The sequence below is a fragment of the Meles meles genome, chromosome 12, assembly GCF_922984935.1.
Source record: "Meles meles chromosome 12, mMelMel3.1 paternal haplotype, whole genome shotgun sequence".
Classification (NCBI taxonomy): Eukaryota; Metazoa; Chordata; class Mammalia; order Carnivora; family Mustelidae; genus Meles; species Meles meles.
In genome coordinates, this window is record NC_060077.1 from 10,860,685 (window position 1) to 10,877,026 (window position 16,342).

Consider the following 16,342-nt stretch of genomic DNA (forward strand, 5'->3'; position numbering starts at 1 on the left):
TATGTTTAATTTTTAAATGGGAGGCTGGTTCAAATAATTCAAATTATTAGAAATGGAAATCTTTACGGTCTTTCCAATTAAAAAATAAAATAGAAAAATACTCTAGGATATCTTCATAAATGTAGAACAGCTGGGTGAGAAAATGTGGGTAATGCTGTGATTTCTTTAAATAGTCAAAAGGATAAAATAAGGAATCCAAGACATAAACTAGGTAGGCCTGGGTAGAATTCCCAGATATGGCGCAGTTATGCATGTTATGTATATTAGATGGTACATTACTAATAGACAATTAAGTAGGATTCTTATGGTAGAAAATAATGTAATAAATTGAAAAAGTCAGACTGGAACAGTTATGAGGTTTTTTTTTAATTCTCACCTAGATATTCTACATTTCCTCATTTCTTTACACCGTCAATTACATCTGGTATCTGTACAAAGAGTTGAGGATGAGACACAACCAGAATGGACAGAGCACATTTCCACTGGTAAGTTTTATTCATAGTTGATATTTAAGAACAGTATGCTACCTGGGGTGCCTGGGTGGCTCAGTGGGTTGAGCCTCTGCCTTCAGCTCTGGTCGTGATCTCAGGTTCCTGGGATAGAGCCCTGCTTGGGGCTCTTTGCTCTGTGGAGAGCCTGCTTCCTTCCCCTCTCTCTGCCTGCTGCTCTGCCTACTTGTGATCTCTCTTTCTCTCTCTCTCTCCCTGCCAAATAAATAAATAAATAAATAAAATCTTTAAAAAAAAAGAAGTATGCTACCCATAATTCCGTGGGCTCACCCCTCCCGCCTTCTTTCCTCTGTCTTTAGTGCCGCCATAATGATGTGCATGAATGTCCTGGCACATGCTCTCAAGAGCATTAAAAATTCTGAAAAGCGAGACAAAATCCAGGTCCTTCTTAGGCTCCCTCCAAAGTCTCATCTGGTTTCTCACTGTGATGATGAAGCATAATTAAATTGGCGAATTTGAAATCACTGATGATCACAGAATGGGGAAAATTGTTGTGAACCTCAGGGGCAGGTTAAACAAGTGTGGAATGATCGGTCCCGATTTAACGTACAACTGAAAGATGTAGAAAAATGGCAGAATAACCTGCTTCTGCCCCACCAGTTTGGTTTCATTGTACTGACAACCTCAGCTGATATCATGGACCATGAATAAGCAAGATGAAAACATACAGGAGGGAAAATCCTGGAATTCTTTTTCTAGGGGTTTAATACATATGTACAAATAAAATGCCTCAATGTAAAAAAAAAACCATTATGCTGAAACAAATCCATACATCCTTGATAAACAGTGCAAGCACTCAGGACTGGGTAGGTGAATTCATGGAGCTTAATAAAAGAGAAGTCGTGTTCTCACAGAGTTTCCATTCTGTTGAAAAGATTTCCTCTTCTCTCTTGCCATCAAAAAAATAAAAAGGTTTTATGGGGCACCTGGGTGGCTTAGTGGGTTAAAGCCTCTGCCTTCGGCTCAGGTCGTGATCCCAGGGTCCTGGGATAGAGGCCCACGTCAAACTCTCTGCTTAGCAGGAAGCCTGCTTCCTCCTCTCTCTCTCTGCCTGCCTCTCTGCCTACTTGTGATCTCTGTCTGTCAAATAAATAAATAAATAATTTTTTGAAGATTTTATTTATTTATTTGACAGACAGAAATCACAAGTAGGCAGAGAGGCAGGCAGAGAGAGAGAGAGGTGGAAGCAGGCTCTCCGTTGAGCAGAGAGCCCGAAACGGGGCTCGATTCCAGGACCCGGGATCACGACCTGAGTCTAAGGCAGAGGCTTTAACCCACTGAGCCACTCAGGAGCCCCGATAAATGAAATCTTAAAAAAAAATAAAAATAAAAAAGTTTGATTATAGGAAACATTATTTGCATACTGTCATTACTGCCTGGTTCCATCCTTCTTAGCTTCATGCCAATCCATCATTGTTGCTAGCGTAAAGAATAAGATCTTGGGTAGAGTCAGGGAAGGTGCTCAGTTTGCTCACATGGGATTTGGGCTCCAGGTGTTGGAAAGGGAGAATGTCTGTTTTGCTCTGCTATATTTCTTCAATATGTGTGGGTAACAGATACTGGTTTGCAGAAGGGCAGAGGGGTTCATGTGTGGTAATCAGAAAACAAGGTGGATCCAGGGAATACTTGTCTTCCCTTCTTTGGTTCAAAGAGAGTTTGGGGCACTGTCTAGTATGACATTTATAAAAGAGAGGAGAACACTAAGTACATATGGATTTTTTGCGTGTGCATACATATTTTACTTATCACATAATTCATTTATTTTAAGTTACAATCCAGTGGTTTCTAAAGAATACTTGCCAGACACCCCTGTTTTGTTTTTGTTTTTTTTTTAATTTTTTATTTATTTCTTATTTTTTTAATTTCTTTCCAGCATAACAGTGTTTATTATAAAATAATATCATAAATCAGTTCCAGAATATTTTCTTCACCCTAATCAAATTCTTCATGCCCATTGTTAATTTCCTACCCACCCCCTGTACTAGGCAACTGCTAATCTAATTTCTGACTCTCTAGATTTCCTTTTCTGGACATTTCATATAGATGGAATCATCCAATATATATTCTCTTGTGTCTGATTGATTTCATTTATAAGCTTTTGAAGTTTATCCATGATAGCATATGTAAGTCATTCATTCTTTTTTAGTGCTAAATAGTATTCCATTGTATAGTACAATCAGTTTCTTATTCCTGATTCTTTCGGTATATCACTAAGTGATCTTGGTAGAAAACATTTTTAGGGGTGGCTTTGTGCCTCAGTCGGTTAAGTGTCTGCCTTCGGCTCAGGTCTTGATCCTGGGGTCCTGGGATTGAGCCCCACCTCAGGCTCCCTGCTCTCTCTTCCCCTTCTTCCTGCTCATGCTCTCTTACTGTCTCGCAAATAAATAAATAAAATCGTTTTTAAAAAACATTTTTGTGATGTTAGCAATTTTCATTTCTTTGGTTGTCATTGTATATTTTAATCTTATTGTATAAATCTTGCTAAATATTCCAGTTTTCTTATTTCTGTAGTATCCATTCTATTGTGTGTGTTTTTTTTTTAATTTCTTTCCAGCATAACAGTGTTCATTGTTTTTGCACCACACCCAATGCTCCATGCAACACGTGCCCTCACTAATACCCACCACCTTGTTCCCCCAACCTCCCACCCCCTGCCCCTTCTAGACCCTCAGGTTGTTTTTCAGAGTCCATAGTCTCTCATGGTTCACCTCCCCTTCCAATTTCCCTCAACTCCCTTCTCCTCTCCATCTCCCCATGTCCTCCATGTTATTTGTTATGCTCCACAAGAGTTTATCTTTAAGTGATCTGTGTGGCCAACATGGGGCTTGAACCTACAACCCCGAGGTCAAGAGTTGCATGCTCCACCAACTGAGCCAACCAGACACCCCTGTTTTGTTTTTGTTTTTTTTTAAAATTTTTTATTTATTTCTTATTTTTTTATAAACATATAATGTATTTTTATCCCCAGGGATACAGGTCTGTGAATTGCTAGGTTTACACACTTCACAGCACTCTCCCTAGCACATACCCTCCCCAGTTGTTTTGGTTTTTTTGAAGGGGATTTTTTGTTTAAGAGCTTCATGGAGTAAATTAATCTGGAAAACCTACCCACATACCTTTCTCTAGAGCCTACAGATCAGTTCTAGACTTAATGAAAGTGGTATACTATCATACACATGATGAAACTCAATAAAAATTTGTTGAATGAATAAATGGTACTATTATGGGTAAGTTTTTTTTTTTAATCAGAGATTCATTGATAGTAAGGTAAGAACAGAAATTAAAAACAGTTTAGCCTGATGGGTAGAGGATAGAATAAAAAGGGAAGAAGGGACACAGGTAGGAGAGGTCACCCAAGATTGATTTTACTTTTCTCATTTTACTTAAAATCAACAGTGACTGTTTTATTTGAAATCATTTACTCTTCCTGATCCATAGTTTTTAGGGAAGATCATTTACCCATCTCTGATTATTGATTAACTGCTCACTTAATGCTTATTGATTTTTAACAGTGCCATTCTAGAATATAATAGGATCTCTTACCTCAGAACAGAAAAAAGCTGTTTTCTAGTTTATTCTCACTTTAAAGTGTTCTATTCAAAGTCTTTTTTTTTTTTTTTCATAAACTTCCAGTGGGTAGATAACATTCTTCTGTAAATTATTTTTCAGTGTCTAATACAACTGGGGGTGTTTGGAATGTTCTTTCTTCTAGAGTCTAATAGATGTTATATCCAAAGGGCTTATTTGACTTGCCTCCTTTATGCTAATCCTGGCCTATTAAGCTTTCTGCTGGTCATTTTATACATAGACTTCTGCTCCACCTGTAAGATCTGAAAAGTCCACACCTCCCTGGATCTAAAAGAGAATAGGATTGAACTATTATTAGAAGATGGAGGAGTACTGTATGATTGCATATTTACCTTTCTTTTTAAAAGAATTTGTTGTGGTATCCAAGGCTTATATTAAGCTACTTCCCACAGGCTTTCCTTGTGGCTGTTGTTGCTGTTGTACTTTTTAGATTATAGTAATAGAGATAAAATTCTCTTGTCTCTAATGCTAATTAATTAAGTTTTAATTAAGTTTTGTAGCAAATATTGCTTGACAGAAGCAGGGTGGCTCTTGGGAATTTTTGTTCGTACAAGTGATAAGTAATGACCTGATATTTATTTTATTATGATTGACAGTATTCTAAGACTTTACTCATATTTATTTTTTTCACAGGTTATAGATTATACTTGTCACGTTGGTCAGATAGCCATCATTTTGTCAAGGTAAGGTTTTTGCTTTCCTTTCTAGCAAGGTGTAAACTCATTATTCTGTGGTCTAGGTGAGAACAAATAGGACAGTGCCCTTCATTTCCATAGAGTCTGTTACTCCTCGGTCCTCACAGAGCCTTACTGAGTTGGAAGCTACAAACATATGATCATTGGAACCATGTTCCCAGGTAGAATAGGCAAGCAATTTTAGATTCGGATTTTAACCATAATTCTGCCATTAACTCTGTGTGATCTTCAACAAATATTTCACTTTAAGTCTTTGGACTTCTAATTCCTTTTTATATCATGAAGAGTTGTAACAGATAGCTTTTAAGATCTCATCCACCTTTATAACACTGGGTGAGAGTCTTGGAACTATTTACCCTCAGAAGGGTCTGGATCTCACCTAATGTAGTAGTCATGTCAGAGTTGACATTAGAGTTTATAACTTTTACTTCTGGATCTTTTCCTCTTATAGAGAGCTGGCTCTATTTAGCTGGATTAATAATTGGTTATTTAAGTGTATGCTTTGAAAAAGCTCCTACAAATGGGGTGATGAAAATTGTTATTCCTGGTGGCCATGGAAAGTTAGCACAGAACTCCTTGTTAGATTTTTTTCCTTTCACTTTGACCCACACCCAAAGACTCTCTGACACTATTGTAGGGTTCATTAATTTAGGTATGGAATGCATTCTCCACTCCACTTACCTACCAATTGGACAAAAAGTATACATAAGGGTTGTTTTGGTTTTTTTTTGACAGAGAGATCACAAGTAGGCAGAGAGGCAGGCAAGAGAGAGGGGAAGCAGGTTCCCTGCTGAATAGAGAGCCTGATGTGGGGCTCGATCCCAGGACCCTGAGATCATGACCTGAGCCGAATGCAGAGGCTTTAACCCACTGAGCTACCCAGGCACCCCTATACATAAGGTTTTTGAGGCATTTTTCTTGAAGAAATTTCATATATATATGTATATATATATATGAATTTCATATATATATTCATATATATGGAATCTATATATTCCATATATATAGAATATATATTATTATATAATATATATATATGGAGAGTTGAGGGGTGATGGAGTTGGGAAAAGAACAGAGTATTCTGTGATGGGGAAAGGCCATAAAAATGCCTATTAGATTGATGTTTTTTTTTTCCCTCCCAGCCTGATACCTCTTCTGTTAATGATACCTGTATTCTGTCTGGGCAATGTTAGTGAATGTTTCCACAACTTCAGCCAGAGCCACAGGTAAGCGAGGACCAAATCTATCATTTCCGTGGTAGACTGTACCTTTTCTTTTCTATATATAGAGATGGAAAAGACTTTCTACATACATTCTGGCCAAGTTGCTTGTATTTGGAACAAGGTTCTGTGGAACCTTGGTAGAGTCTATAGAACAAGGTATAATCAGGCAAAAAATACATAAGTAGGAATATAATGTGAAGTGACTGGAAGATAATGTATCTATAAGAAGGAATAAAGTATTATGGGCCAGGGTTAGCAGAATGGTAAGTAAAATTGCATACTTAATAAATTTTGTTTTACCAAATGTGTATCTCTCTAGTGTCATATCTGTAATGGTGGTCCTGTCCATTGATTCTCTTCCTAGGTGTATTCTGATGTTCTCACCACCATCAGCCATGGCTGAACTACCTTCTGCCAACATATCCGTCTGTAGCACACTTTATTTTTATGGGATCACCATTTTCCTGACCAGCTTTCTCCTCAGCCTCCTCACCATTGTGGTATGGTGCCACCTGCCCTTATGGAAAGAGAGGGGATTGGGAGGGATGGCACGTTATTCCCAGGGACTGGGAAAAATGGGATGGAGAGGAATTTCCTAAAGTCTTAGAACTAAGAAAGTAGCTAAGAGATATTGACAGTTTAATTACTACCTCAGTATTTGGACTTCCCAAGATTAAATGATCAGGGGGAAAAGAGTCTCTAGTTGTTACATGAGAATTATGCTCACTCTAGGACTAATTAATATATGTTCCTGTGGATCCTCATGGAAGACCAGACCAGAAAATTAGTATATGTCAAGTATACTGTATAGTATATGTCAAGTATAACGCTCTAGAATATTGGAAATGTGCTATGATTTAATTTGATTATTTTCCAAATAATGAGGGAATATTTGCTAGTGCAGCTGGCACTTGTGAACAAAATAAAATTATGGAGAATTTCCTTTAACAATTTAAAAATAAATTGTGGAGAGAGCTTAGCTCAAATCAGCAACTTTGTAAAGAGGGCGAAATAAATAGTTTATATTAAGATGATTTTGATGATCTTCACTTAGAACTAATAAACAAGAGAGGCAGGTATCCCATAGCCTGGTACCCTGGGAATTCTTTTTTTTTTTTTAAGAATTTATTTATTTATTTGACAGAAAGAAAGAGACATCGAGAGAGGAGATCAGGCAGAGGTAGTGGGGGGTGGGGAGTTGGTGGGGAGTGGGAAGGGGAGAAGCAGGCTTCCTGTAGAGCAGGGAGTCCGATGCGGGGCTCAATACCAGGACCCTGGGATCATGACCTGAGCCACCCAGGTGCCCCTACCCTGGGGATTCTTGATTGCTTTTTTAAATGATGCAATCTTCAGTGGGCATTCAGAATCAGAACTGATTCTACTAGACATTAATATTCCTAAGTAAGTAAAAGCCTCCTTTTGATTCCTATGTCTGTGGGGAAATGAAATGACATGGCTAAACTTAATTAAATAATTGGCTTATTAACTAAGAGAGTGGGTCTGGATGATTAGGGAGAATTTTAGATTTGTCAGATTTGTTACCAAGATTATTGCCTAATTTACTCCCCACAGAAAGCACATTGGAGTTCTGAACTGATTTATATTTGTTTCATTAGCTTATATAGAGAGCCCCCAGATGGAAGGGGTAAACAGTCCCCCTTTCCATCTAAGGGCAAGAAGAGACTTCCTAAAACTTTATTTTGGTTTGAGTTGAGAATTTCAGTTCAGCCATGGTGCTGATGTATTTATTTTAAGGGTATTAAGCATAGAATACTTTCTAACACAGGCTCTAGTATAGCATTTTAAAAGAGGGCCTGGTTAGATCCTAGCTTTAACTTCCTATATATACTGTGATTAGCCTCAGGGGGGTTGGGAAGCCTGAGAGTTGATGTAAAGTTTATGTATTGAACATGGTAACCACAGGTTTGGCTAATATCTATCCATTTCCCCTGGGCAAGAAAAGTTCACTCTGAAGATGATTTTCTTTCAGAAAAATCCAGTCTTAGATGGTAAAGACAGGAGAATGAGTTTTCCTGCTGTCAGATCCTGAAAGAAGTGATCCCCCTACAACAATAGGAAGCTAGAACTAGGAAGTTTTACGAAGCCTCAGGCAAACTACTCACTGATGTACCCCTGTTTAGATCTTACTCATCCAAGCCCAGACCCTGTATAAAAAGTTTGTGAAATCAACTGGCTTCCTGGGGAGTGAACAGTGGGCAGTGATTCACATTGTGGAGCAGCGAGTACGCTTCTACCCGGTGGCTTTCTTTTGCTGCTGGGGGCCAGGTGGGTATCTTCAAAGGAAGAGCTGGGTAATAATGAGGACACCTATTGGGTTCTGATGAAGCAAAGTGGTCTTACCAAGAAGAATGACTGCAACTTGTAAAATTCCTGTCCAACTATAAAATCTATGTTGGTTCCACATTCTTCTTTTTCTTCCTGTGTTTTAGAAATTAAGGTAATTAGACAAGAGATGCAATCTAAGAGAGGAAACATTCTGATAGAGCTCAGAGATACTAACACCTGCCCCTCCTAGTACACAAAATATAGTGAAGATCAGATTGGATAGTGCTTATGAAAGATCTTGGTGAATTCTGAACACCAAGAAGTATAACTTATCTCCCCATAGTGTATCTTAACCAACATTGCTACACTGTAACCTGTAAAGTTTAGTAAGTGAGGAACGGAAGTTGGAGACGGGAGGCCCAGTGGTTTATCTTACTGGTTAATCTCATTCCTAGTCTTCATTATGCCTGTACCCTTATTTCTCATGGTGCGTAGGCATGTATACTGGGGGATTTTTTGTAAAGATTATATTTATTTATTAGAGAGAGCACAAGCAGCGGGAGTGGCAGGCAAAGGGAGCCCCACGAAGGACTCAGTCCCAGGACCGCTTAAGGCAGACGCTTAACTGACTGAGCCACCTGGGGGGTAAGGCTGGCAAGAAGATTTATATTATACTTTGTGTTTTCACAGCTGTCATTCTGATGATCATAAAGTTGACCAAGCCACAGGACATGAAGCTTCACATGGCCCTCTGTGTTCTCCAGGTAACACCTTCAATATCCGTTTTTACACTCTCTTATCCTGTTCTCTTACACTGACATTACTTAGTAAGCACAGTTTTTTCCCTTAGCATATTTATTTCTGTGTTGCAAAAAGGAAAATATATTATTTATATTCAGTTATGAAAAGTTGTGAAGTTTTCCTCACAGATGAAGTAGATACTTCTGTGCAAGTGCGGTCATGTATTCCAGAGCATATGTATCTCTGGTTAACTTCATTTTATTGGTGTGTTTTTAAGGGATGGGTAACAAAAAACTAAAATCTACCAGATAATGTTTTTATGAAACACTGATAGTGACATAATTCTCTCCCACCCAAAGCGAATTGAATGGGATAAATTAGCTATTCCAGGTAAATGAGGAGAGAGGAATACAGAAATAGAACAGTTCTCTCTTTTCCTTTTTTATTAGACTTATGAAGCTTTTTTGGGGTTATCTGACTATACTGATAGGGCATTTTCCTCAAGTCTGACCTGGGAAATGGGGGTAATAAGAAAGGGGATCGAAATCCATTCATTTTCGTTATGTATGTGCCAAGAAGTATGACCAACCCTCAGTCATCCATAATAACAAGGTACGATGCAAAGAGTGAGTTCAGGAAGAGCTAGAATGGGATGAAATCATAGAGGTTGACAAACCATGAGAGTCGGGACCATGAAACAAACTGAGGTTTACAGAACAAAGGGGGTGGGGGGATGGGGTAACCGGGTGATGGGTATTAAGGATGGCATGTGTTGTGTTGATACCTGGGTGTTATATGCAACTAATGAATTGTTGAACACTATATCAAAAACTAATGATGTACTGTGTACTATGTACTATATACTTGTTGGCTAATTGAGCATAGTGGAAAAAAAGAGCTAGAAAAATATGAAAAACTGACACCAGATTTTGCTGTTTGAGATAAAACAAATATAACAGTGCTTTATAAATAAGGGGAATGGGGATGATTCCCTGGATCTCTGAAAACCTGAAGGATAGGTTCCATCACTTCATCTCCTCAGGCTCTAACAGCATCATCCCAGGGTCTTCTCAACTGTGGAGTATATAGCTGGACACAATACAAGTTCTACCAACTAAAGCAACAGGCTCGGCGTGATGCAGACACCCAAACACCATTATTATGCTCACAGAAGAGATTTTATAGCAGGGGCCTAGATACAATGGAGTCTGCCCTTGGTTTTGATACCAGCCCTCCACCATTCTTTGAAACTGTAATACTGGAACATCCAGGAACCAGAATTATTCCACACTAATGGATTGAGAAGAGTGTTGGGGAACAACATCTCAGGTCTTTCCAACCATGCCTTAAACTATGGAAGTGAAAGAGGATGTAGTGCTGTGGTTAGTAGCTTTTCTTGTTGAATTGGGCAGGATCTCTCTGTTATTCTCAGATTCACTAAAGTCTTTGTTCAGAGAGGTAAAGCCACTTTCCTTCTAAGAGATAGACTCCTATCACCTCAGTGAATACTATATTTGTTTAAATCTCTTCTGGATAATTTCCAAGTTATTACTTATATGTGCCATTTCCAGGCTCTCTACTCTGTGGTCCTATGGGAAGTAGGGTGGCATGCAGCAGCTTGCTCAGATTTTGCTAGTATTGTCATTCTCTCTGAAGTTGGACAAAGAAAGTCCTGGGTTTCTGTTCTTTGAAGAGTTTTTGAAACTCAGAAGAAGCAAGGATAGTAACTACCAAAAAACTGACAGTGGGATCCTCAGGCACATCCTACTCTCTTATTTGTTCAGTGCTGTTCTAAGTCTTGACAGTAGGAACCATCTGCTCTAAGAAATTAAGGCCAGTCTCATGAAGTTACAAGGGATAATACGATCTAAGAGAAATCAGGGTTAAAAGAAACTTTAGGTATCAAAAACTCTCAACTCTCACTTATAAGCAGAAGTCCAAAGGTAGGTTTCACAGTCCCTGGACATAGAATTAGTTTGAACCATATGAACTTAGCTTTTTTTTTTAGGTGAAAATGACCTAATATCGTCAGTTTTGCATGGTTTAACCTAATGGTAGGTGCTCGATGAATGTTTATAGAATAAATGAATGAATAAGTGAATGAATGGCTAGAAAGAACCTTTTGGGAAAGAAAAGATTCCCAGACTGCAGAGCCTCATTCACTAGCAAGAATGTCTACGTGTTTCTTCTCCCCCCTGCTTCATCCTCCTCCTCCTCCTCTTCTTCTAAAAGATTTCATTTATTTATTTGAGAGAGAGAGTGCCAGCAGTGGGTGGAGCAGAGGGAGAGGGACAAGCAGACTCTATGCTGAGCATAGAGCCTGACATAAGACTCGATCCCAGGACCCTGATATCATGACCTGAGCTGAAACCAAGATTCAAACACTTAACTGACTGAGCCAGCCAGGCACCACCCTTCTTCTTTAATCACACAACAAGTGGTGTTTGATCTCTTCAGTTAAGTTATGAACAAAACCAGTCTGAGGCCAGGGCATCAGATAGTATGATGCGAAAACAAAGAGGAAAAGCCAAATGGACAAAGTGGCTGGAATGACAATCAACTAAAACACCTGGGACTAATAATGAGATGCTTCGCACCTGATTTACTCCTTTGGTCTGTCCAAGGAAAAGTCCTCAAGGTTACAGAAAGTTGACAGAGTAGATTACAATGGTGAATTAGATAGGATACTATGAAACGTAAGTTCCAGAAATCACTCCGAAGGAACTCTCTGTAGATATGTTAGGGAGATCAGTAACAGATCTTTAGGTTTGAGGCCATCAGCTTTACCCTTACTGGGGAGGGTGACCTGGCCTTGTTACATCAAGATCACATCTTGAGGCCTGTCATTGCCCCATAGTTCTGGAAACCTGATTTCTGGGTAGCACAGAACAAGAAAGATTGCTTCACATAGGGAGCTTCTTTAAATTCTTTTAATTTAAAAAATGACTAAGTATTAACATTTGGGGTGGCAGATGGAAAAAAAAAATTCCTATTTCCGTAGACCTTGAGGGACACCAGAACTACGGAGTCTGATTCTTAAAAAGTTTTTATAATGGGGTACCTGGGAAGCTCAGTCGGTTGGGCATCTGACTCTTAATTTCTGCTCAGGTCATGATTTCTGCATCATGGGATTGAGCCCCACACCAGGCTCTATGCTCAGTATGGAGTCTGCTTCTCCCTCTCCCTCTGCTCGCTCTTGCTCTCTGTCTCTCTGTCTCTCTCTCTCTCTCGCAAATAAATAAAATATTTTTTAGAAAGGTCTTTTTTGTATCACTTCATATTTGGCTTTATTTTCAGAAAGAAAGTAATGATGAAATGTTTTTCAGGTTTGTTCATCTTGCTTCTCTGATGAATTTTTTGCACAGACACTGGTCTTAGATCTTCTATGGATGTAAGTAAACAAAAACGTAGTAGGAATGAGAGATAGTAAAAGGCTAGGCAAGATCCAGATTAGGATTATAAGCTTTTTGTCATACTGAGAGTCAGAGCGGACACATGGAGCTGGGCCACTATTCAAACTGCCCCCCAAGCCCCTAGATTCACATGTAAGAGGGGTATGGATGTAGACACGGTGATTTTCATAAAATTATTGCAAATACTCCTCCATGACACTTGTCCAGGTTGTAGTCATAGTAGAGTATAGAGGTATCTAAGCAGGTTTGATTAATATAGATCTATGAATGATGTTGGGTACTATCCCTCTCAACAGCTCTGTCTGCGACTTCAAAAAATTCTGCACTCCAATACCACATGTCCTACATGGGGAATTGGGTAAGGTTTGATGTTTTTTAATTCAGTCAACAGCCTTTCACATTTTTCAACTTTCCAAGCTACCTTTTTGTCCTTTCCAAAGATTTTAACACACAAATTCTCCAGGCTTCAGCACCAGCCCTGGTAATAATAACCTGTTCTTTGTAAGGAATGCCATCTTCCTTGTATCTGTCTGGCATTACCTGGAAATGCCATTACAGTGTTCTGGGAGGTCACACTCATCTACTCTGAGGCAGCAGGGGTAGAAAGGATCCCTTTTTAGAAGGATCCCAAATGTGCGATCTGAACCTTCCTTTGTTGGCATGAAGACAGACAGTAGTGATCCTTTTAATAACCAAGGACCCTGCCACAATCACATTCTTTTCCCTTATTAACTGTCTTTTCTTTTTCCCCAGTATGGTTTTCCAAAGGAGCTTTGGAGCTCAGGTTTTTTTAAACAGGCTATACTCTCTGTGCTTATGCAACAGTCAGTGGAAGTAGTCAGTGGTGCAGTTGCTGAAGCCCTTATCTACAGTAAGAAATTCATTCAGAGGTCAGAGGTTCTGGCCATGACCCTTGTAGGCCCACATGGTCATGCTTCATTCCCAAGTTTTGGCCAAGCTTGTGAGCCGCAAAAGCTGTAAAATGTGTTATATTTTCATGACAGAAAGATTCAACACTGGTTGAATTCTTAGCAATGCAGATTCCACTAAGAAATGCATGGCTCGGGGTGCCTGGGTGGCTCAGTGGGTTAAGCCGCTGCCTTTGGCTCAGGTCATGATCCCAGGGTCCTGAGATCGAGCCCCACATTGGGCTCTCTGCTCAGCAGGGAGCCTGCTTCCCTCTTTCTCTCTGCCTGCCTCTCTGCCTACTTGTGATCCCTCCCTGTCAAATAAATAAATAAAATCTCTAAAAAAAAAAAAATAAGAAATGCATGGCTCTGGTACTTCCCAAGACTTTGGCCAATGATCATATGAATGACATTATGCCTCACTCTTCTCAAAAGATGCCAGTCTCTCTAGCAGTTAAAATTTTGAAGTGTTTCTTGCAAATTCAGGGAGATTTTTCACTAGGTTTCTTTCTGTCTATATCTTTAACCCAGTAAGTAATACTGGGTTATAGTACATTTAGTTTCTTCTTGTACGTGTTAACATGAACATCCGTTACCATCTGTATTGTCTTGGTAGCATTATTATTCCACACTTGGAACTGCATACTGTCAACCACAGTAAACATATTTCTGCATGCTTGGGTAGTGACCACATACACGACATTGAAAAGGAAGAGGGTTCTATTTTGCTCTGAAATTGTGAAGTGATTAAGAGCCCCTCTTGTTTATCTCCACTCACTGCACAAGAAGAACCTGATTTTTAAAAAAATTTTTTTATTTATTTCTTATTTTTTTATAAACATATAATGTATTTTTATCCCCAGGGGTACAGGTCTGTGAATCGCCAGGTTTACACACTTCACAGCCCTCACCATAGCACATACCCTCCCCAATGTCCATAACCCCACTCCTCCTCTCCCAACTCCTCCTCCCCCAAGCAACCCTCAGTTTGTTTTGTGAGATTAAGAGTCACTTATGGTTTGTCTCCCTTCCAATAAGAATAACCTGATTTTAAAGATATGCTGAAAACCATATGCCCCAAATTCTTTGAAGTATAGATTGTCTTGATGCCAAAGGCAGTGTCATCTAAAGTCCAGACTCCCTTTATACCCCTGAGCAAGTGCTGATAGTCACAGAGAATGCAGTTCACCCTCTGAACATCTATTCATCCTGAATAAAAGGTATGTCTAAGCCTAGTATCCCATTTTGATGTGTATAAATGTGGTAGTTCTTGATAAATAATCCTTTCTTTTGCTTCATATTAATAAGAGGCCATTTTCCTTGTATGAGCAGAATATAGGACATTTTTTCTGCTTTTTCTTTCAGAAGTTTGAATATCATCAAGTTGCTAGGGATGACTGTTTTATAATAAAGAGATTTCCATTTACAATGTACCCCTTGAAGAATAGTCATTATCAGCTGTAAAGATGTCATGCAGTTTAATGTAGGAAGGGCTCATTCTCAAGTGCCCATTCAAGAATTCTTGGAAGAAAAATCACTCTAAACCTTACCCATGACCACTTGATTTCATAGAAGGAAGAGAAAAAGGGAGGCAAAGTAACTACAGTTGTCATTTTCATGGCCCAGTTGAAACAACTAATAGTCTTATACCTCTGTCTCAGTTGCCTTGCCTGAGATCCATATCTTTGACAGTGACGCAGTTTGGTTAAAGCTCAAAGCTTTGCTGCCTGTTGCAAGGATAGCTGCTCCCATCCTGAGAGTTACAAGATGACATCTGTTGTTTGACTGTGCCTCTTCCTATTCCTGTTGTGGTCTCTCTTCTCAGGAGTGCCCTAACTTTGCAACCTTCATGAAAACACAAAATTTTAGTGCTGCTTAATTGAGCTCCTGCTGTCTTCATAGAGGAGTGTACCAAGGAAAACTTGGTACAGAGAGGAAACTTTCAAAGGTCCTGCCAGTATTATGACTCAGGATCACACACCAAGAAAAGAAAAGGCTATAACCTTATTTGTTTAGTCCCAGTCCCCATGGAAGTCTTCCTCTCCTATCATTCATTGTTCTTTTGAGTCATTGAAGCCACAGGTTTCCAGAGCAGGGGTTTGTAGATCTCTGGATAGGTCATATTTTGCACCATCCCTACTCTGAATCATTCAGCCCTTTTCAAACCTCCAGTTCCTTTTCCTTTCTTTGTCACAATATGTTTATTGGCTGATTCCTAGAATACATGTAAAGTATTAGAGTAACCCATGCCTCTGTGAAAAGCACATATGGAAACTGAAAAATAATATTTGTATTCAGTTCTTTTTTCTCTTTAGCCTTACAGTATGAGGTCAAAATAATGTTTTCTAGAAATATCTAGGTTATACTTCTTTATCTAAACTTATTCGGCGTGGTGATATTATTCATTTTGAATACAACTAAGTTCATATATTACTGTTTGTATTTCATTTTGGGCTTTCCCCCACATTTTGGATGATGATGATTTTGGGCATATATGAAATATTACCATGATTCTAAAACTCAGTAGTATACTGAAGAAAGTATGCAGAGTATACCTCCTTGAGCCTTTAATCTGTTCCATGTCCTACTTCCTTCTACCCAGCTCCTAACCACCTATCTTAATAGTACTTAGTTTATTTTTCCTCTCTTTCTGCACAAATTAGTAAATGCATGTATATTTTCTTGTATCCTCCTCTCTTTTTTTAGGATTTTATTTATTTGAGAGAGAGAGAGTGTGTGTGTATGAGAGAGTGAGCATGAGTGATGGGGAAGGGTAGAGGGAAAGGGGAAGCAGAGAGGAGAAGCTCAGCAGGGAGCTTGATGTGGGGCTAGGTCCCAGGTCCCTGGGATCATGATCTGAGATGAAGGCAGATGCTTAACGAACTGAGCCATTCAGGCGTCTCTATCCTCTTCTTTCTTATATAAATGTAGCATAACATTTTTCATTTTCCTCTTTAAACTTAAAGAAAACATCCTGTA

General features: G+C 39.0%; 1 protein-coding gene across 4 annotated transcripts in view; it reads left to right on the top strand.

Annotated features, from left to right (window-relative positions):
- Positions 1-13,631, top strand: part of LOC123953775 (transmembrane protein 116-like) — a 54,843-nt gene extending 41,212 nt beyond the window's left edge. For 3 of the 4 annotated variants that reach the window (XM_046024131.1, XM_046024130.1, XM_046024133.1), the window contains 7 exons: positions 381-485; positions 4,731-4,780; positions 5,935-6,018; positions 6,380-6,515; positions 8,157-8,301; positions 8,992-9,065; positions 10,085-11,143. In XM_046024131.1, the coding sequence (XP_045880087.1) occupies positions 381-485; positions 4,731-4,780; positions 5,935-6,018; positions 6,380-6,515; positions 8,157-8,301; positions 8,992-9,065; positions 10,085-10,336 (846 nt within the window). In that variant the 3' untranslated portion in view covers positions 10,337-11,143. Of the gene's footprint in view, positions 1-380; positions 486-4,730; positions 4,781-5,934; positions 6,019-6,379; positions 6,516-8,156; positions 8,302-8,991; positions 9,066-10,084; positions 11,144-12,368; positions 12,434-12,751 lie in introns of those variants that run through there. The other variant, XM_046024132.1, reaches the window with a different exon arrangement.
- Positions 13,632-16,342: the final 2,711 nt, after the last annotated feature.